General features: G+C 49.6%; 1 protein-coding gene and 1 long non-coding RNA gene across 2 annotated transcripts in view; one reads left to right on the top strand and one right to left on the bottom strand.

Annotated features, from left to right (window-relative positions):
• The window catches only part of LOC126029920 (general transcription factor II-I repeat domain-containing protein 2-like), a 49,545-nt gene that overhangs the window by 15,928 nt on the left and 11,758 nt on the right, over window positions 1–21,859 (bottom strand). Inside the window, exons 5-9 of the mRNA XM_049788157.1 lie at window positions 21,761–21,825; window positions 20,824–20,878; window positions 18,350–18,393; window positions 15,508–15,585; window positions 4,683–4,736 (exon numbers count right to left, since the gene is read on the bottom strand). Of these exons, the coding sequence (XP_049644114.1) occupies window positions 4,683–4,736; window positions 15,508–15,585; window positions 18,350–18,393; window positions 20,824–20,878; window positions 21,761–21,825 (296 nt within the window). The remainder of the gene's footprint in view (window positions 1–4,682; window positions 4,737–15,507; window positions 15,586–18,349; window positions 18,394–20,823; window positions 20,879–21,760; window positions 21,826–21,859) is intronic.
• Window positions 16,156–16,494, top strand: LOC126031297 (uncharacterized). The gene is made up of 2 exons (XR_007503272.1): window positions 16,156–16,256; window positions 16,461–16,494. It is a non-coding gene; the product is annotated as an uncharacterized LOC126031297 (long non-coding RNA).

Raw genomic sequence — 21,859 nt, 5'->3', positions numbered from 1 at the left:
CCATCTGGAATTCTGGGGGATAAAACTCAGGTTGGCTACATGCAAGGCAAACACCCTCCCTGCTGTGCTATTACTCTAGTCCTAGTCTGTGTTTATTTCAGAGAAACATGAGAGAATTTTTCCGGGGGACAAGAATGATGAAGAGGTTTGATTTCACAGGCTCTCTGTATTATTCCTTTTTTTTTTAAGTGTGTGTGTGTGTGTGTGTGTGTGTGTGTGTGTGTGTGTGTGTGTGTGTGGTTTTTGGGTCACACCCGGCAGTGCTCAGGGGTTACTCCTGGCTCCATGCTCAGAAATTGCTCCTGGCAGGCACGGGGGACCATATGGGATGCTGGGATTAGAACCAATGACCTTCTGCATGAAAGGCAAACGCCTTTCTGAGTTATTCTTACAGATTCCCGGGAACCTGTGTGTTATTCTTACAGATTCCTGGAAACCTGTAATTATTCCAAAACAGACTAGCTAGGCTATGAATGGGCTTCCCTCTCTTTAGGTTATTACATAAATACTCTTCATATATAAAGTATTTTAAAGGTCAACACCCAATTACATCATTCTGACTCATCGCTGAGTCTCATATCATCGAGCCATGGGAAAATGGCCAAACAGCAGCTTAATAGGCTGCCAGCCATGGGGTGGGAAGGATGATGGTATAGGGGAAGAAAAGCTCAGAGATGGATCTAAAATAACTGTCCTCACTCACTTCACAAGGTCAGAGGCAGGAGAAACAAGAACTGATCAAAGGATCCCATCTCGGTGGAGCCAGGATACCAGGGCCTTTTGGGACCAGCCATATCCCAAAGATGCGCCCCAGGGGACCCCATGGACAGTTGCCTGTGCTCAGTAGGACAGTCAGGGGCTAGAAGGTCAGGGTCCTGGGGGATGGGGAGCAAGAAAGGACAGTGATGAAAGGGGACTTGAGTCTGAGTATTTGTCTATGTACTTTTTTGTTGTTTGTTTTGTTTTTGGGTCACACCCGGCAGTGCTCAAGGGTTACTCCGGCTCTACGCTCCTGGCAGGCTCGGGGGACCATATGGGATGCTGGGATTTGAACCAATGACCTTCTGCATGAAAGGCAAATGCCTTACCTCCATGCTATCTCTCTGGCCCCTTGTCTATGCACTTTGGTCTGGGCTGTGATGGGACATTTCAGGGATGTTGCTTTAGGGTTGTGGGTTTTTTGTTTATTTGTTTTCGCAACTCTCAGAGTTTCCTAGGGCTCTGAGCTGAGGGATCACTCCTGGCAGGTTTAGGGGACCATATGGAATGTCAGGGATCAAATCTGGGTCAGCCATGGACAAGCAAATGTCCTCCCTGATGTACTATATAGCTCTGTGCCTGGATATAGTTTTAGCACGTTGAAAATACTGAATTTATGCTCAGTCTTCAAGCTGGTGTTCTCTATATTTCTTTGCTGGCCTACTTAGCTCCAGAGAAACTTGTATTCGTGTCTCTTAAGCAGACACTCCACCATTTTTCTCCCCTCACATCTTTTTATTTTTATTTTTATTTATTTATTTTTTCGGTTTTTGGATATTGTGCCACACCACACCCGGCGGTGCTCAGGGGTTACTCCTGGCTATCTGCTCAGAAATAGCTCCTGGCAGGCACGGGGGTGGGGGGGACCATATGGGACACCGGGATTCGAACCAACCACCTTTGGTCCTGGATCGGCTGCTTGCAAGGCAAACACCGCTGTGCTATCCGGGCCCCCCTCACATCTTTTTAAATAAGTTTCAATAAAAACTGTCTTGAGGAGCTGGAGTGATAGCACAGAGAATAGAGCATTTGCCTTGTACATGGCTGACCTGGGTTCAATCCTTGACATCCCAGAGTGATTACTGAGTGCAGAGCCCCTGAATGCCTCTGGGTGTGGCTCAAAAACAAACAAAAACAAAAACAACAAAAATCCCATCATGTTTCTCTCTCTCTCTCTCTTTCTCTCTCTCTCTCTCTCTCTCTCTCTCTCTCTCTCTCTCTCTCTCTCTCTCTCTCTCACACACACACACACACACACACACACACACACACACGAAATTTAGAATCAGAAACACAAATTCAATGACAGTTAATTGAGTTCTTGGATTAAAGCAATTAAGTTCCAAATGACTCATTTCAGCAATAAATGAACCCTTTTAAGAATGGAGCAGGAGGGCCCAAGCAGCCAATCCAGGACCAAAAGGTGGTTGGTTGGAATCCCGGTGTCCCATATGGTCCCCCGTGCCTGCCAGGAGCTATTTCTGAGCAGAGAGCCAGGAGTAACCCCTGAGCACCGCTGGGTGTGGCCAAAAAAAAAAAAAAGAATGGAGCAGGAGGGCCCGGAGAGATAGCACAGCGGTGTTTGCCTTGCAAGCAGCGGATCCAGGACCTTAGGTGGTTGGTTCAAATCCTGGTGTCCCATATGGTCCCCCATGCCTGCCAGGAGCTATTTCCGAGCAGACAGCCAGGAGTAACCTCTGAGCATCACTGGATGTGGCCCAAACACACACACACACACACACACACACAAAGAATGGAGCAGGAGGGGCTGGAGAGATAGCATGGAGGTAGTGCGTTTGCTTTGCATGCAGAAGGATGGTGGTTTGAATCCCGGCATCCTATATGATCCCCGGAGCCAGCCAGGAGTGATTTCTGAGTGTAGAGCCAGAAGTAACCCATGAGCGCTGTCGGGTGTGACCCAAAAACAAACAAACAAAAAGAATAAAAAAATAAAGCAGGAGCCAGAGTGGTGGCCCAATGGTAGGGTGTTTGCCTTGCATGCAGCCGACCCAGGACAAACTGCAGTTCAATCCTTGGCATCCCATATGGTCCCCAAGCCAGGAGCATTTGATTTTTGAACACACAGTCAGGAGTAACTGCTGAGTGTCACCGGGTGTGGACAAGAAAAAGGAACGGAGCAATACACAGCAGGTAGGATGATTGCTTTGTTTGCAGATGGCCAAGGCTTGATCCCCAGCACCACATATGGTCCCCTGAGCCACACCTGGAGTGATTCCTGAGCACCACCAGGGGTGGCCCAGTAAGCAAAAAGTAAAATTAAATAAAAAAAAAAAAGATTGGGGCTGGAGAGATAGCACAGCGGTAGGGCATTTGCCTTGCACACAGCCAATCCAAGATGGATGATAGTTCAAATCCCAGCATCCCGTAAGATTCCCCCATGCCGAGGCCGGAAAGATAGAATGGAGATAGAGTGTTTGCCTTGTATGCAAGAAGGACAAGGACGGTGGTTCAAATCTCCACGTCCCATAAGGTCCCCCAAGCCTGCCAGGAGCAATTTCAGAGAGTACAGTCAGGAGTAACCACTACGGGCTGCTGGGTGTGACCCAAAACCAAAACCAAACAAAAAGATCCCTTGTGCATGCTAGGAGTGATTTCTGAGCACAGACCCAGGAGTAACCCCTGAGTGCTGAAGGGTGTGGACCCCTCCCCCCCCAAAAAAAAAGTTTGGACTCTCTGAGCGCACCTTGGGGCAAAGTCTGGCATTAAGCTATGGGCAGCTCAAAGGGGTGGAGCCAGTTTCTCATACAGGTGCTCCACTTTTGTGCTGGCACCAAAGGTCTCCCAAGCACCACTGGCAGCACTACCACCCCCAACACAGAGCTGGGAGAACCCCTCAAAACTGCTGGGCGTGGCCCCTAAAAAAAAAACACAAGTTCGGGGTCGGGCGGTGGCACAAGAGGTAAGGTGCCTGTCTTGCCTGCGCTAGCCTTGGATGGACCACAGTTCGATCCCCCGGCGTCCCATATGGTCCCCCAAGCCAGGAGTAACTTCTGAGCACATAGCCAGGAGTAACCCCTGAGCGTTACCGGGTGTGGCCCAAAAACCAAAAAAAAAAAAAAAAAACAAAAACAAAAAACCACAAGTTCTTTCCAGTTAGAGAATCGCCTATTTTATGGTTCTGTCCCCAGACCCCACGTGTCAGAAGCTACCAATTTATCTGCTTATTTTTTGGTATGGGGGTCACACCTGGCCATGCGCAGGGCTGGCTCCCTACTCTGTGCTGAGGGATCACTCCTGGTAGGATGTGGGGACCCCACATGGTGTCAACGATCGAACCCCAGGTCAGCCACGTGCAAGGCAAGCACCTTCCCCACTGCAGTATCCCTCTGGTCTGAAAAGCTGCTTAAAACATAAAAAGCGGGCTGGAGAGATCATGCAAATAACTGAACCACTTGCTGGAGCCTTGTGTTTAACTCCAACCCCCCACCATCCCTTAATCACGCAGGTGTGCACCCCCTTTCCCAGGCAGGGGGAAATTATAAATCAATTCAGGGGCAAAGTCTCCTGGCTCAGGGCAAAAAAAATAAAAAAGCAGCCAGGCTGGTGCTCAGACATTTGCAGCCCTGCAGCAAACTCCTTTTCCTCAAACCCACCAATTTAAGCTCCCCTGGTTTCCTCTCCCCCTCCTACAGGCACTTGGGGAGTTCCAGGCTTCCGTGCAATAAATGCTCAGAAATTTATGCACGAATAGAAAGGAGTGCTGTGAAATTTGACTGATTCAAGAATTCCCCAAGTCCCATCTCAGAGGGCAGCAGGAGGAGGGGTGGCCGCTCACCAAGGCACCTCTGCAGATCAAAAGCCCCCCCCAAAGAGAGAAGGCATGTGGGGAGCCGCCCTCTTCAGGGACCAGCCTGGAGCTCAGAGGAACAGGACCCCAGTGTGTAAAGTGGGGAAAGGCTGACCTTCCATGGGTAGGTCCATGTCCGAGGCGTCCCTGCCGGAGCCGGACCGCTGGCCTGGAAGGAGAAAGAGCAGCAGATAAAGAGGCAGCAACAGCCATTTCAAAATAGAAGTCGACCGAGACAATGCGGCGATTCAAGGGCTGCGGCTGAGCTCTGAGGACTCTCTCTCTAGGGCAGAAGGTTCTAGCAGGTCATCCTGCCTCGAAGTTTATCGATCTGCACCCTGGGGATTTTTCCAAACAATCAGAAACCAGGAGAAAACCTGGGGCCCTGCCCAGGGTGCTTTGAGCCAAGACTCACCTGATCCAGTGAGACCAGATTTAGTGGGCATGAAAGGCCAGAAATTTCCCCTGCTTATTGTTGTTTTTGGCCACACCCAGCAATGCTCAGGTGTTACTCCAGGCTCGGTACTTCTGGTGGTGCTGGGGTGGGGGGGCACACAAACTATATGGGATTCAAGGAATCCAACCCAGATCCACTGCGTGCAAGGCAAGCACCCTACTTGCTGTGTTCCCTCCAGCCCCAGAAATTTTGTCTTCTAGTATTTTGTTTTTGGCCACACCCAGCAATGTTCAGGGGTTACTCTTGACTGTGGGTTACTCAGAAATTACTCTTGGTCTCTCAAGCCAGGAGCGATTTCTGAGCGCATAGCCGGGAGTAACCCCCGAGCATCACCAGGTGTGGCCCAAAAACAAACAAACAAACAAAAATTACTCTTGGTGAACAAAAAATAAAAACAAACAAAGGCTGGAGTGATGGCACAGTAGTAGGATGTCTGCCTTGCATATGACTTACTCAAAGGAGGATGTGGGTTTGATCCCCGGCATCCCATATGGGTCCCCCAAGACTGCCAGGAGCGATTTCTTTTTTTTTTTTTTTTTTGTGGTTTTTGGGTCACACCTGGCAGTGCTCAGGGGTTATTTCTGGCTCCACGCTCAGAAATTGCTCCTGGCAGGCACAGAGGACCATATGGGGCGCCGGGATTCGAACTGATGACCTCCTGCATGAAAGGCAAACGCCTTACCTCCATGCTATCTCTCCGGCCCCCATGCCAGGAGCGATTTCTAAGCGCAGAGCCAGGAGTAATTTCTGAGCGCCACCAGGTGTGACCCCCCTCCAAAAAAAAAAAAAAAACCAGAAATTACTTTTGGTGATGCTGGGTAAGGGGGACCCTATGTGATACTGAGGATCAAATCTGGGTTGGCTGCATGTAAGGTAAACACCCTACCCACTGCACTATTTCTCCAGCCATTGACACTCAGAAATTTTAGTAGGAAGGGGTTGGGTCATACACAGTGATGTTCAGGGGCTATTCCTGCTTTTGTGCTCACATGTGACCCTGACTGTGCTCAAGGGACCATCTGTGGCATCAGAAATGGAACTATGGGGGCCGGAGAGATAGCATGGAGGTAAGGTGTTTGCCTTTCATGCAGAAGGTCATCGGTTTGAATCCTGGCGTCCCATATGGTCCCCCGTGTCTGCCAGGAGCAATTTCTGAGCATGGAGCCAGGAGTAATCCCTGAGCACTGCCGGGTGTGACCCAAAAACCAAAAACCAAAAAAAAAAAAAAAAAAAAAAAAAAAAGGAACTGTGATTGGCCACATGCAAAGCAAGCATCCACCCACTGTGCTATCTCTCTGACTCCCAAGATCCTTTTCTTTTCTTTTTTTTTTTTTTGGTTTTTGGGCCACACCCGTTTGACGCTCAGGGGTTACTCCTGGCTATGTGCTCAGAAATCGCCCCTGGCTTGGGGGGACCATATGGGACGCCGGGGGATCGAACCGCCGTCCTTCCTTGGCTAGCGCTTCCTTACCTCCAGCGCCACCTACCCGGCCCCTCCAAGATCCTTTTCTTAAATGAAAGCTACTTGGGTCAGAAATGCAGTTCCGTGTAGAGCACTCAGTTTGCATGTGTGATGTCCTGAATTTAATTCTTGACACTGCAAAAAAATTTAATTATTATCAGGTACACCAGTTTGAGCTGAAAACTCTGGAGCCTTCTCAGAACGGGGGCTGGCAGAGCCCCTGCTGCCAAAGGCCCAGCAGCCCTTACTCAGATCTGACAAAACATCCTCTGACACAGAAACAGCCCAGCTCCACAACTGAACCCCATCAAGTTATAGAATTATCCTGGCTCCACAGCTCCTGCAGCTAACAGCATCCAAATTTCATAGACCCCACAGCCCGGGGACACACAGCAAATCTGACAGGAATGTTGCCATTCAAGCTCAATGATCAAAAACAGTAACACCAACCAGCACCAGCCAGCTCAGTAAATCCTGAATTGATTTCAGTAACTTAGTGTGATCTAATAACAATCACACACAAAAAAATTTTTTTGGTTTTTGGGGTCACACCCGGTGACTCTCAGGGGTTACTCCTGGCTATGCACTCAGAAGTCACTCCTGGCTTGGGGGACCATATGGACGCAAAGGTATTGAACCGAGGTTAGTGTGTGCAAGGCAAAGGCCCTACTGCTTGAGCCACTGCTCCAGCTCCACCAATTGACTTTGTTTTTGGCCACACCCAGAGACACTCAGGGGTTACTCCTGACTATGGGCTCAGAAATCACTCCTGGTTAAGGGCCGAGAGATAGCATGGAGGTAAGGCATTAGCCTTGCATGCAGGACGGTGACTTGAATTTCAGCATCCCATATGGTCCCCTGTGCCTGCCAGGAACAATTTCTGAGCATAGAGCCAGGAGTATGCCCTGAGTGCTGCCAGCTGTGACCTAAAAACAAAAAACGGGGCCCAGAGAGATAGCACAGTGGTGTTTGCCTTGCAAGCAGCCAATCCAGGACCAAAGGTGGTTGGTTCGAATCCCGGTGTCCCATATGGTCCCCCGTGCCTGCCAGGAGCTATTTCTGAGCAGAGAGCCAGGAGTAACCCCTGAGCACTGCCGAGTGTGGCCCAAAAACAAAAAAATAAAAAAAAATAAATAAAAACAAAAAACAAAAACAAAAAAACACTCCTGGCTTGGGGTATCATATGGGATGCCAGGGGATCGAACCATAGTCTGTCCTAGGCTAGTACGTGCCGCAGTCCATCCTAGGTTAGCACATGCAAGGCAGATGCCTTACGCCCTGCGTTACTGCTCCAGACCCACAAATTGACTTTCTTTTTTTTCTTTTTGGTTTTTGGGCCACACCCGGCGGTGCTCAGGGGTTACTTCTGGCTATCTGCTCAGAAATAGCGCTTGGCAGGCACGGGGGACCATATGGGACACCTGGATTCGAACCAACCACCTTAACCTGGATCGGCTGCTTGCAAGGCAAACACAGCTGTGCTATATCTCCGGGCCCCCAGACTTTCTTGATCTATCTTTTGACCATTTCATTTGCCTTTGTGTTGTAACAATATGAAGTAAGTTTGTCAGTGCCTGTAAGGAGGCAGCCTTGGAGGTGGGTGGAGGTGGGTGGGACTTTGGTAGAGGCAATGGAGTTGGGATTAGTGTTGGAACATGGAATGCCTGAAACAACCATATTATGAACAATTTTGTCAACTGTGGTATTATAATAAAGAGATCCCACCAAAATAATTGAATGCATAATTATTCGAATCCCCCTTTACATTGCGGTTGCAAACCTGGTGCTCGCACATGTTGGGTTACACCTTATTTTACCTAAAACAAAGTTCATTTCTGGTTTCTTTGTATTTGTTTGTTTACAACTTGGTTTCACCCAAAACAAAGATTGTCTTATTATACATAATAATTTACAAATCTGGGCAGGACACTATACTCAATAAAAATGGCAGTTCTGGCAGGCAGCTGGTTCCATACTAGGTAGAAGATGGCAGACTACAAATGTTTCACCCTCAGCCTGGTTTGGATTATTTCAATGTGTGATGCTGACTCAGACTCATTCACCTGGGGTTGGAGATACAGCATGTGGGGTGATTTACACACACACTTGACCCAGCCTTGGAATTCATCTGAACATTCGGGCAGTGCTGGGGTGCACTCTTTCCTCCACAGCCTCATGCTTGCCGAACTTTTTTCTAGAGCCAATGTTTTCTTTTTCTTTGTTTTTTCGGGCCACACCCATTTGATGCTCAGGGGTTACTCCTGGCTAAGCACTCAGAAATTGCCCCTGGCCTGGGGGGACCACATGGGAGGGAGGGGGATAGAACTGCGGTCGCCATCTTTCCTTGGCTAGCGCTTGCAAGGCAAACACCTTACCTCTAGCGCCACCTCGCCGGCCCCAGATCCAATGTTTTCTGTTTTAATTTTATTCCCCCTCTTCCAAATGTGAAAAAACAAAGTGTTCATCCACCTGCCCTTGGACAATCTTTTTGGGACCAGTTCCCTGCTCTAAATGACAGGACCCCAGCCTTAACTTTCTTTTCTTTTTTTTGTTTTTGTTTTTGGGCCACATCCAGTGGCGCTGAGGAGTTATTCCTGGCTCTATGCTCAGAAATCACTCCTGGCAAGCTTGGGGGGGCATATGGGATGCCAGGATTCGAACCACTGTTGGTCCTGGGTTGGCGCTTGCAAGGCAAATGCCTACGGCTGTGCTCAGGGCTTACTCCTGGCTCTGAGCTCAGCAACCACTCCTGGTAGGCTCGGCGGACCATATGGGATGCCAGGGATAGAACCTGGGTCTGTCCTGGGTCAGTCGCCCCTGTTTCAAGGTTTCTTGGTTTTGGGGCCACACCTGGCAGTGTTTGGGGTTCCATACCAGGGAAGGCCACAGCAAGGCAAGTGCCTTCCTCCCTGAACCTTCTCCCTAGTCCTGGTCGGCAGCTCCTTCTTCATTTGCAGGTGCCTCTCCATTCGTTGACTTGATCTCCCCATCTGGCAGGGGAGCAGGTCACAGAGAAACTCACGAGGTCACCAGGGGAAACCGTGACTCTGTCATCAACTGTTCCTGCTAGTAGCTATACTGAGCCCTTCCAGCCAGCAGAATCCGTTCTCAGGATTCTGGTCAGAGCTTCCAGCTCCAAATCCTCTGTTGTCCAGCTGGTCCAGGAGCAGGGGGGCCCCACTAGGGCACAGCGACCTTGGGACTTACTGATTTTCTGCACTGATATGAATGAGTGTAGTATATAAAAAAGTTTCTATAAGATTATCCTTGGAATTGTTGTATATAAAAGTGTTTCCTTAGGATTGTTCTGTGACTATTGCCCCACCTAGCCCTTCCAGGTAGGGCGCTGTGGAATTGGCAATAAATAGCTTGATGGACAGGGGAGAGGGGCTTCTGCGAAAGCTGCCGGCTGCAGGAGGATTCTCTGGCTCTCTTTGCCCAATCTTTTACACCCTATCCTTCTTGTCTGTGTGGATTATTATTTGCTGCGGATAAATATTACCAAGGTCTTCCCCCAAAAGGGGACAAGGGGATGGGAAGTAATTTCTCATTCTGGGGACCGTTCCTGGATTCACAAATAACCAGCAAAGTTAACAGCGAAGATACTTTACAAATGAGAAGATGGATTATCTGGGTCCACACTAAATTTAAGTAGTTACTGTATTTGCCGGCGTATAAGTCGACTGGGCGTATAAGACGACCCCCTAATTTTGCAGTTAAAACATAGGTTTAGGGCCCGGAGAGATAGCACATTGGCATTTGCCTTGCAAGCAGCCGATCCTGGACCAAAGGTGGTTGGTTCGAATCCCGGTGTCCCATATGGTCCCCCCGTGCCTGCCAGGAGCTATTTCTGAGCAGACAGCCAGGAGTAAACCCCTGAGCACTGCCGGGTGTAGCTCAAAAACCAAAAAAAACAAAAACAAAAACAAAACATAGGTTTAGGCCTATATTCACTGTATCAGACAGAAGTTCCTGTGATGCAACTGTATGTACCACAGTGAGCCAATCACAACAAGCAAAGGTTCAAAGGTTATACTGTCATAGACTTCCTCTCTGACTTTGGCCAATCTGAGCAGACTTTTTACAGTATAGATTCGGGTCCAGAACATTGTCTAATTTGCATGCATAAAAAGCCTGCTTGGATTGGCTGAGTTAGAGAGGCGGTCCGAGCAGCCTGGCAGTGATTGGTCCCTTATCATTGGCACCTTTTCTGGCAATTCCCTGGTGGCATCAGTTAATCTCCCCCTCTACTGAACCAAACAATACCCCATCCTCGGATCCTAGCATTGAACCATCAACAGGGTTAGCTGGGTTTTTGCTAGAAGTGGCCCCCAAATCTCCTGAGTACTGTTTGGGGGCCCCCAAGAAAGAGATTTGGAAACTGCGGCTTGATTTTTTTGTTTCATTAAGCGGCATATTGAAACATTTTTCAGGATATACTCAGCGTATAAGACGACCCCCGATTTTCGGTTGACTTTTTTTTTTTTGTTTCAAAAGTCGTCTTATACGCTGGAAAATACGGTATGCTTCTTCCTAGCCTTCTGGCCTCAGTGTGAGCAAGTCAGGAAAAAAAGGGAGCAGGAGGGAAGTTGAGGCAGAAGGGACTGGACTGGGCTCAGAGGTGGCTGCTGGTCAGGCGGAGAGGAGGGAGGAGTGGATGGGTGGATACTCGGGTGGCAGCTCCGCAGGCCTCGGTGAATCTCATACTTTTGAAGCCTTAAGTTCACGGCTACATGCTTTGGGGGGACATTAAGAACATCTTCGGGGGCCCCGGAGAGATAGTACAGCGGCATTTGCCTTGCAAGCAGCCGATCCAGGACCCAAGGTGGTTGGTTTGAATCCCGGTGTCCCATATGGTCCCCCGTGCCTGCCAGGAGCTATTTCTGAGCAGACAGCCAGGAGAAACCCCTGAGCACCGCTGGGTGTGGCCCCCCCCCAAAAAAAAGAACATCTTCGGGGTGCTCTGGAGAGAGGGGCATTGTTTTTTGCAGCCACAGTGTGCAGTGGTGACAGGCCAGCTGGACCACAGAGGAATAAGACATGACCACAAGGGGGCAGCAGGCAGTAAACTCAATGAGGAACCCATCGGCCAGCACAGGGTTGTGGGGATAGGAGAGGAGACTGAGTAGACCAGAGCTTTCTTTTATTTTATTTTTGGTTTTTGGTTCTCACCCAGCGGCGCTCAGAGGCTATTCCTGACTCTGCTCTCAGAAATTGCTCCTGGCAGGCTCAGGGCACCATATGGGATGCCGGGATTCGTCCTTCTGCATACAAGACAAATGCCCTACCTCCATGCTCTCTCCGGCCCCTAGACCAGAGCTTTCAACCGCTCTATGTGCGCATATTCCATGGCCTGGGCAAGAGATCAATGCCCTAATAACTGCTGTAGCCATTCTTTTTTATCTTGGGGTCACACCAGCTATGCTCAAGTTACTCCTGGCTTTGTGCTCAGAATTCATTCCTGATGGGCTCCAGGGACTAGAAGGGATGCTGAGGATCAAACCTGAATCTTTGGGTGCAAAGTTAATGCCCTCACTGCTGTGCTATCACTTCGGGACCCCAAGCAGTTTTTCAATGAAAAAGAAGGAAAAAAAAAAAACAACCCTGGGGCTGGAGAGACAGTATAGAGAGAGGGTGTTTGACTTGGAAGCAACTGAGTCAGGTTCAACCCCCAACATCCCATAAGGTTTCCTGAGCACAAAGACAGTAGTAAGCCCTGACCACCACCAGTATGACCCAAAACAAAGAAAAAGAGAAGAAAAAAGCCTTTTTGAGGAGTTTGTCTGTCTGGTGGGCCACATCTTAACAGATGCTCCTGGATATGTAAATGCAGCTGTTTCTTGCAATGCAGGGTTGTGCCAGGGTTTGAACCTGGGTTGCTTCGTGGAAAACCTGTGATTAGAGCAGGAGCCAGAGAGATAGCATGAAGGCAAAGCATTTGCCTTGCATGCAGAAGGTCGGTGGTTCGAATCCTGGCACCTGGCATATGGTGCCCTGAGCCTGCCAGGAGCGATTTCTGAGCATAGAGCCAGGAATAACTCCTGAGCTCTGCCAGGTATGACCCAAAAACCAAAACAAACAAACAAAAAAACTGATTAGAGCAGTGAGCCAACAGATATGTGATTTTTAAAGGCACAAGGGCAAATTAATCATGTTGTTTCAGTTCCAAGAGGCAGACCTGGGTGAGCAGGGAATAGGAAGGAGTTTCCCACTGCTTATCTGTGTGAGAGAAAGTTCTGGTTCTGGGCATGGACTGGGCATATCCCATAGCAACTCATAGGGCCTTGATCCCATAGAGTCCATTGCAGGCTGGCGGTGGGAACACCTGTGTGGTTTCTACCATGCAAATGCTTCTTGCAGGGCCAGGGTGCAGGTCTTTGCACCCATGGTGGACAGACTCGGTGTAGACAATGAACAGAGAACCTTGCCTAAATGTCAAGTGCCTGGAGAAGTCTTTGGTCACTAGTCGAAGTCAGAGCCCAAATCATCCAATTTCCACTCAGCTAATCTCCAGGTTGCAGTTGGGTTAATCTGGCACCAAAGCTGGGCTGGGAATTTTCTTGAGAATGAATCCATATGCCATGAAGTTAACCCTTTAGTGTGGCTGAGTCTCCTGACTGACCATCTGCATCATTTCCAGAATTTTCTTTTCTTTCTTTTTTCTTTCTTTCTTTTTTTTTTTTTTTTTTGGTTTTGGGTCACACCCGGCAGTGCTCAGGGGTTGTTACTCTTGGCTCTGTGCTCAGAAATCGCTCCTGGAAGGCTCGGGGAACCATATGGGATGTAGGGATTCGAACCACTATTCGTCCTGGATCAGTTGCTTGCAAGGCAAACGTTTGCCCTACTGCTGTGCTATTTCTCTGGCCCCATTTCCAGAATTTTCTATTAGCCCCTGAGGAGCCCCATCCCATAAGCCTCACCATCCCCTTTTACACCCTGAAGTCACTTACATGCCTTTCTCTGTGGGTGCCGGCCTGGACTTTGCTGAGTGCAACCACACTGGTTTCTTGTGTCTGGCCACCAGCTCCCTGGCCAGCAGGGATCAGCAATCCCAGTTCTATCCCATTCTCATTCCTGGCTGGACCTGATGCTTCTGGCCCTCTAGGGTCATGAACTCAGGTTCTGGAGGCTCCCACTGCCCCTCTGTTCTCATTTTTTTTGTTTTTTTTTTTTTTTGTTTTGGTTTTTGGGTTACACCAGGAGCTCAGGGATTACTCCTGGCTCTATGCTCAGAAATCACCCCTGGCAGGCACGGGAGACCAAATGGGATGCCAGGATTCGAACCACCGTCCTTCTGCATGCAAGGCAAATGCCTTATCTTCATGCTATCTCTCCGGCCCCATCTGTTCCCTTTTGTGATGTGCAGCACTCCCAACCCTGGGGGACTGATTCTGAGTTTGAGTCTGAAAGGCCCAGTTTCTAGACCTCAGATGAGTACTTAGGGAGGAGTAACTTTCCCTGTTCCACTTCTCTGAGGCTGAAGGGGTAACTCCTGCGCTGAAGTGGAGCTGGAGAGATAGGATAATTAGTAAGGAACTGGCCTGGTATGAGGCAACCACAGTCTATAGCCAGCACCCCACAGAGTCCCCGAAGCACCACAAGACCCCAAGAGCACAGAGATAGGAGTCAACCCTGAGTACTGTAGGATGTGTCTCAAGAGCCAAAAAACAAAAACAAAAACTAAGACAGCCCCAAATCACCAAAAAACAAAGAAGAGACCCCAGTATTCTTTACCTTTGTGCTTTTCGCACCTTCTTTTTATTTATTTAGTTTTTTAGTTTTTTAGTCACACCTGGTGATGTTCAAGGGTTACTCCTTCTCTTCCCTCACAAATCACTCCTGGCAGGCTCTGGGTACCATATAGGATGCCGGAAATTGAATAGGGTCAGCTACATGCAAGGCAAATGCCCTACTGCTGTACTATTGCTCTGGCCCCATTTTTGCACATTCTTAATGAAAGGGGTAGGTTAGACAGGATAGGACAAGGAAGATTTTTTTGGTTTATATTGTGGGTTCCTATCTGGCATTATTGGAGTGGGGCCTACTTGGCTCAGAGCTAAGGGGCCCTGAAGTGCTTGGGATTAAACCTTGAGCCTCATGCTTGCATAACCCCCTGTACTATTGCTCCAGTCCCAAAAGAGAATCTATCTGGTGGTTGTGAAATCTATTCTTTTTTTTTTGGGGGGGGGGCAACACCTGGTGATGCTCAAGGATTACTCCTGGCTGTGCACTCAGAAATCACTCCTGGCTTGGGCGAATATATGGGACACTGGGGATCAAACCGCAGTCCGTCCTAGACTAGCGTGGGCATGGTAGATGCCTTACCCCTTGAGCCACTGCACCGGCCCCTGTGAAATCTTTTTTTTTTTTTTTGGTTTTTGGGCCACACCCGGCGGTGCTCAGGGGTTACTCCTGGCTGTCTGCTCAGAAATAGCTCCTGGCAGGCATGGGGGACCATATGGGACACCGGGATTCAAACCAACCACCTTGGGTCCTGGATCGGCTGCTTGCAAGGCAAATGCCGCTGAGCTATCTCTCCGGGCCTGAAATCTATTCTTAATGGGGTTGAAGTGATAGCACAGCAGGTAGGGCATTTGCTTTGCACATGGCCGACTGGAGTTCGATCAACCATATCCCATATGGTTATCTGAGCCTGATAGGTGTAATTTCTGAGCACCACCGGGCTGGGTGTGACCCCAAAAAGCAAAACTACAGGGCCCGGAGAGATAGCACAGCGGTGTTTGCCTTGCAAGCAGCCGATCCAGGACCAAAGGTGGTTGGTTCGAATCCCGGTGTCCCATATGGTCCCCTGTGCCTGCCAGGAGCTATTTCTGAGCAGACAGCCAGGAGTAACCCCTGAGCATGCCAGGTGTGGCCCAAAAAACCAAAAAAAAAAAAATCTGCTGATGTCCGGGTAAATGTATGGGGTGTTTATTATTCCTGCTTCTCAGATAGAGAGTAGTAAGTAGAAATTTTTATAACAAATCATTTTCATAGTGAATTATTCTGAAAGGGTCTTACCTGACATATCGTACTGGTAGTAATTGGGATCTTCTGATTCTTTCTTGACTGACACAGTTGCAGCTTTCAAAGACAAGCCTACAAAGGTAAAAGAAATTAAAATAAATAAATAAATAAATAAATAAATAAATAAATAAATAAATAAAGGGACCAGACCTGAACCACTGACAGCAAAGTATGATCAGGTACATGCAGGTTGGTCTTATCAGATCACTGTCATGATCAGCAAAAGAACTACATATAAACAAATGGCCTGTCACTATAAAGAATCTAGGGGCTGAAGCAATAGCACAGTGGGAAGGGCATTTGCCTGGTATGTGGCTGACCTGGGTCAATCCCCACATCCCATACGGTCCCCTGAGCCTGCCAGGAGTGATTTCTGAACACAGAGCCAGGAGTAATCCTTGAGCACCACCGGTGAAGCCCCTCAAAAAAAAACAAAAAACAACCTATTGGTGGCCAGAGACATAGCATAGAGGTAGGGCATTTGCCTTGCATGCAGAAGGACGGTGGTTCGAATCCCGGCATCCCATATGGTCTCCCGAGCCTGCCGGGGGCGATTTCTGAGCGTAGAGCCAGAAGGAACCCCTGAGCACCGACAGGGGACCATAATAATTCCTGAGTGCTGAGCCTGAGCACAGCCTGCTTAGACCCCAAATCCAAAATAACTAAATAAGTAAAATTAAAGTCCTTATTCGAGGAAGGACAAGGATGAAGGAGGGAAGAGGATGGACGAGAAGAAAACTGAGGTTTTTTTTTTTTTTCTCTTTTTTTGGTTTTTGGGCCACACCCGGTAACGCTCAGGGGTTATTCCTGGCTATGTGCTCAGAAGTTGCTCCTGGCTTGGGGGACCATATGGGACACCGGGGGATCGAACCGAGGTCTGTCCAAGGCTAGCGCAGACAAGGCAGGCACCTTACCTTTAGCGCCACCGCCCGGCCCCGAAAACGGAGGTTTAAGTCAGGATGCCATTTGGAAAAATTTACCCCTCTACTTAAAAATATATTTTTATTGCCACACCTGGTGGTGGCCCCAGATGGCCTGGAGCTCTTGCTCCTGAGAAGGGGGCAGGATTTGGGGTGTGTAGAGAAAGTTAGGAGGATGGAGTTTTGTGGGGAGAGGAAAAGGGTGCTGAGAAACTGTATTTTTTTCCTGGTTTTTGGGTCAGCCCCGGTGATGCTCAGGGGTTACTCGTGGCTATGTGCTCAGAAATCGCTCTTGGCAGGCACAAAGGAACTTAAGGGATGCTGGGGGATCAAACCACAGTCTGTCCTAGGTCAGCCGTGTGCAAGGCAAAAGCCCTACCGCTGTACCACCACTCCAGCCCTAGAACTATATTTTTTGCGTCCGAATCTTGAACAACAAGGACTTGGGTAATATCTGAGGAAACATTTTACAGGAAGCTCCTTTGGCTGGAGGCTTCTTGGAGCCCATGAGAGCCTTGGGGCAAAGCCCAGCCTGTTCCCTCGAAGCCTGAAAGCCAGATGTGCTGTCCATCCAAAGGGTCTGAAATGCTAATGGGAACCCCAGCTGGCCTGAAAGCCCCAGGCCTTGCCCCATCTCAGGTACCAGTGTTCCCCACATGTCAGGGAACAGGACTCGTGGAGCCCAGAGCCAGCTGGAAGCCATTGGCAGCCCAGGCCAGAGAGAGCCGCTAACAGGGAGCAGGCTTGATCAAAGGGTCTTCGCAGGACCGCTGCCAAAGCCCTGGTAGGTCTGCAGACAGGTGGGAGACAGCTGCAGGGAGGCAGGGTGGAGGGGGAGGGAGGGGAGGGGAGGAACCCCACCCCCACCCCAGCTTTCCAGGTTCCAGCAGAGGTTTCAGCCCACATGAGTGCCGGCATAGGCAGAAGAGCTGAACTCGGATGTGGGGACCCAGGCCTCAGCTTCTGGAGACACTGGGTCCTGCTTTTCACAGACTGGAGCTCCTAAGAGAGGAGCACCCCAGTTTACAGAACCAGCCTATATGGACTGGGAGGGATCACTGGCACCCACAGCTATGGAGACTGACAAAGGAGACTCTCTTCCCACTGGGTTCAAGGGGGCCCTTGGCTGGGGCGGTGGCTGAGAACAACACCCACAGCATTAGTCGTTAAGCCCATCTCACCTGCAAGAAGGCCTGATTCCCCCAAGTCCCTTCCTTTTTCTTTGGCTTCAGGGCTATACACAGCAGATCTCAGGGACTGAGACTCCTATCTATGTGCTCAGGAACCACTTCTGAAGACCATAAGGGATACTGAGGATTGAACCCAAGTCAGCAGCAAGCAAGGCAAGCACCCTACCTTCTGTACTATTGTTCAGGTCCCTGTTTTTTGGTATTATTTTTATATTACAACCAGCAGTGCTCAGGGCTTACTCCTGACTTTGTGTTCATGGGTCACTTCTAGGGGCATTCTGGGATCAAACCCAAATTGGCAGTATGCAAGTCAAGCGCCCAAGCCATTGTACTAATGCTCCAGCCCCACCACTTCCTTTTTATGTTTTTATTTTTGGATTTTGGGCCACACCCGGTGATGCTCAGGAGTTACTCCTGGCTATGCACTCAGAAATCACTCCTGGCTTGGGGGACCAATATGGGATGCTGGGGGATCGAACCGAGGTCTGTCCTAGACTAGCACGTGCAAAGCAGACACCTTACACCCTTCGACACTGCTCTGGCCCCTACTTCCTTTTCTCTTAATAAAACATAAGATCCCCCAAGCACTTCTAGAAATAAGCTGTGAGCACAACTGAGTGTGTCCCCCCCCCAATAAATAAGTCAAAACAAACCCCAAAGAACAAAAAGGAAGTAGATGACAGATAACGCAACACATGTTTGACTCTGAAAACGCCATGTACATACCGGAATCTTCCATGGGTTCTGCCTTCACAGTGATGGGGCCACAGCTGGAAAGAGAAGGAAGCCAGGTGACAACAGGCCAGAGGACCTGAACAGAGGCTTCAGTGTTCTACTTCTCAGAGTATCTTCTTTCCCCCTTTTACAGCCCCACCATACCCCACTGCATACAAAGGGCCTCAACCTTCCCAACAAGTCAAACATGACCATGTTAAGAGCCCCAGTGAACAAAGTCAACATCAGCATCCATGGAAGTCAAAGAACAGGAAGTTCAGGGCTAGAGTGATAGCATAGTGGGGAAGGCATTTGCCTTGCATCCAGTTGAACTGAGTTTAATCCCTGGCATCTCATATGGTCCCCCAAACCTGCCAGGAGTAATTGTTGAGGGCAAAAACAGGAATAACCCTTAATCACCACCAGGTGTGGCCCCCCCAAAACAAGTACATAAAGTTCCAGGCAGCAAACTCGGCCTGGTGGGGGCTGGAGAGCTAGCACAGCGGTAGGGCGATTGCAACCGATCGGGTCTGCAATCTCTGAAGCTGGCACCACTCAAATCAAAGAATTAGAGCAGCAAAATGACCCTTCAACGTGCAAATTAAATGTTTGGTGGAAAGCAGAGGATTTCTACGGGCTCCAATGTGGGTTTTGCAAGTGGCAGGTCAGGGTTCAGCCCCCGAGATACCCCCCAACAGCACCACAACCAGAGTAGCTCCTAGCCTGGATTCAAGCTCCTGTTCTCCTTTGAACTTGAATCTTACCTACTTGTCTTTCCAACTGTTTGCTTTATCCATCCTGGGGAAGCCTTGTGTTCTCTATATTTTTAAAAAAAATTTTTTTAATTTTTTTGGTTTTTGGTTCACACCTGGAAGTGCTCAGGGGTTTTCTCCTGGTTCTATGCTCAGAAATAGCCCCTGGCAGGCTCGGAGGACCATATGGGATGCTGGAATTGAAACACTTGTCTCCTGATTTGGCCGTGTGCAAGGCAAACACCCTATCGCTGTGCTAACTCTCCAGCCCTCCCTATGTTCTCTTTAGAATACATATTTCTCTTTCTCTCCTCTCACATATTTTTTTTTGGGGGGGGTTTGGGTCACACCCAGAGGCGCTCAGGGGTTACTCCTGGCTCTGTGCTCAAAAATAGCTCCTGGCAGACTCGGGGGATCATATGGGATGCCAGGATTCAAACCACTATCCGTCCTGGGTCAGCAGTGTTCAAGGCAAATGTCCTACCGCTGTGCTATCTTTCTGGCCCCTTCTCTCACATCTTTCTTTTTTTGGAGGGGCCACACCTGGTGGTGCTCAGGGGTTGCTCCTGACTCTGCTCAGAAATTGCTCCTGGCAGGCTCGGGGGACCATATGGGATGCCGGGATCAAACCCAGATCTGACCTGGGTTGGCCTCGTGCAAGGCAAATACCCTACTGCTGTATTATCTCTCTGGCCTCTCCTTTCACATCTTTCTAACATTTTTCTAATGAGTTTCACTGAATAAAAATTATCTTGCCTTTTTACTTAAAAACAAAATGTTGGGGCCCGGAGAGATAGCACAGTGGTGTTTGCCTTGCAAGCAGCCGATCCAGGACCTAAGGTGGTTGGTTCAAAACCCGGTGTCCCATATAGTCCCCCTTGCCTGCCAGGAGCTATTTCTGAGCAGACAGCCAGGAGTAACCCCTGAGCACCGCCAGGTGTGGCCCAAAAACCAAAAACCAGGGGCCGGGAAGGTGGCGCTAGAGGTAAGGTGTCTGCCTTACAAGCGCTGGCGTAGGACGGACCGCGGTTCGATCCCCCGGTGTCCCATATGGTCTCCCCAAGCCAGGGGCGATTTCTGAGCTCATAGCCAGGAGTAACCCCTGAGCGTCAAACGGGTGTGGCCCAAAAACCAAAAAAAAAAACAAAAAAAAACAAAAAAACCAAAAACCAAAAAACAAAACAAAAAACAAAACAGAAGAAAAAACCCAGAAAACAAAAAAAACAAAATGTCCCTGAGATCCTCTATTTGTGCCCCCTTCAAAAATACATTGGAGCTGGAGCAATAGTACAGTGGGTAGGGAGTTTGCATTGTCCAGGTTCAATTCCTAGTATTCCAGATGGTCCCCTGAGCCTGCCCGGAGTTAATTTCTCAGTGCCACGACAGTAGCGACTCCTGAGGGCTGCCGCCGGGCATGGCGCAAAACCAACTAACCAAATAAAACAAAAAACCTAAACAGGGGCTGGAGAGATAGCATGGAGGTAAGGCGTTTGCCTTTCATGCAGAAGGACGGTGGTTCGAATCCCGGCATCCCATATGGTCCCCCGTGCCTGCCAGGGGCGATTTCTGAGCAGGAGTTACCAGGAGTAACCCCTGAGCTCTGCCAGGTGTGACCCCAAAACAAAACAAAACAAAAACCCCTAAACAAGTCACAGGAAATCTCTTCAAGGCCTGAAACTAACTGAACATCCTGGAAGGAAAGACGCTTCCTTGCCAGCCTTGCCCTGGCCTTACCTCTCACTGGTTGGTGCCGTGGAACTCTCCAAAACTGCTCCCACGCTGGTCCCACCTGAGAAGGGACACAGACACACATACACCCGTGTCCTGCTCCCAAAGGGATCAGAACAACAGAGGAACTAGAATTGCTGGTGCCCACTGGGGGGGGGGGGCAGAGTGGCCTTGACCTCAGTTTCCCCAACTGAACACAGCTGCCCCTGCCCCTCCCAGCAGTGTAGGCAGAGTTGTGGGTGACCCCAGCTGTTCCCCACAGCCCTCCCTGCATCCTTGCCCAGAGGATGGGGTGCAGGTCACCTTGTTTCTTCCCCATATCGGGAGCACTTGGGGTGCCCACCCTTCACCCACCCGACCACCCTTCTGTCATAACTTGAGCTGAGGCATGTTCCGGCTGCTGGGGGCACACAACTCCATCCCAGAACAATCACCTCCAAAGAGAAGAGGTGGTGTTGGGGGGCTCCAGGGTTGTGCTCTGGGACACTCCATCATCTCTGAGCCCCCAACTCAGCCCCCAAAGAGAACCCCCTCCCCCAACAGGGGATCCCAATTCTTGGTCCTTCTGGCCAGTAGGGACTCCAAGGGCCCTCCCCCAGAATAGGGAAGCCCCCAAGTTCTCCATGGACAGGCTCATCCACGTCGGGGCGGGGTCCCTGAAGCATGGCATAGCTGTACCTCCAGGGCTGAGGTGGTGGTGGGGACACTAAGGACTATAATGTGACCCAACACCCCCAATTCTTCCACTGCTAAGGTGCAGATAGGAGGTGGGAGACACTGGTCTCCTGGACAGCATGTCCCTTACTTGTGCAAGGAGTGGGATCGGGACAGAGGAGACGGGGAATCTGTGGGGACAGAGGAGACAGTGGGATAGCATGGATAGGGAAGGACAATCAGTTGAAGGAGGAGCTGAAGCTTGCGTCCTGGAGACTTCCTAACTTACCCAGTGGGGTAACAGGGCCCAGGAAAGGTCTGTAAGAAAGCAGAAGCAGTGAACCAGCGGGGACTCAGGAACTCATAGAGTCAAAGACTTTGGGGCCAC

The sequence above is a fragment of the Suncus etruscus genome, chromosome 15 (assembly GCF_024139225.1).
Source record: "Suncus etruscus isolate mSunEtr1 chromosome 15, mSunEtr1.pri.cur, whole genome shotgun sequence".
Taxonomy (NCBI): domain Eukaryota; kingdom Metazoa; phylum Chordata; class Mammalia; order Eulipotyphla; family Soricidae; genus Suncus; species Suncus etruscus.
This window is presented reverse-complemented; position numbering and strand designations above follow the sequence as displayed.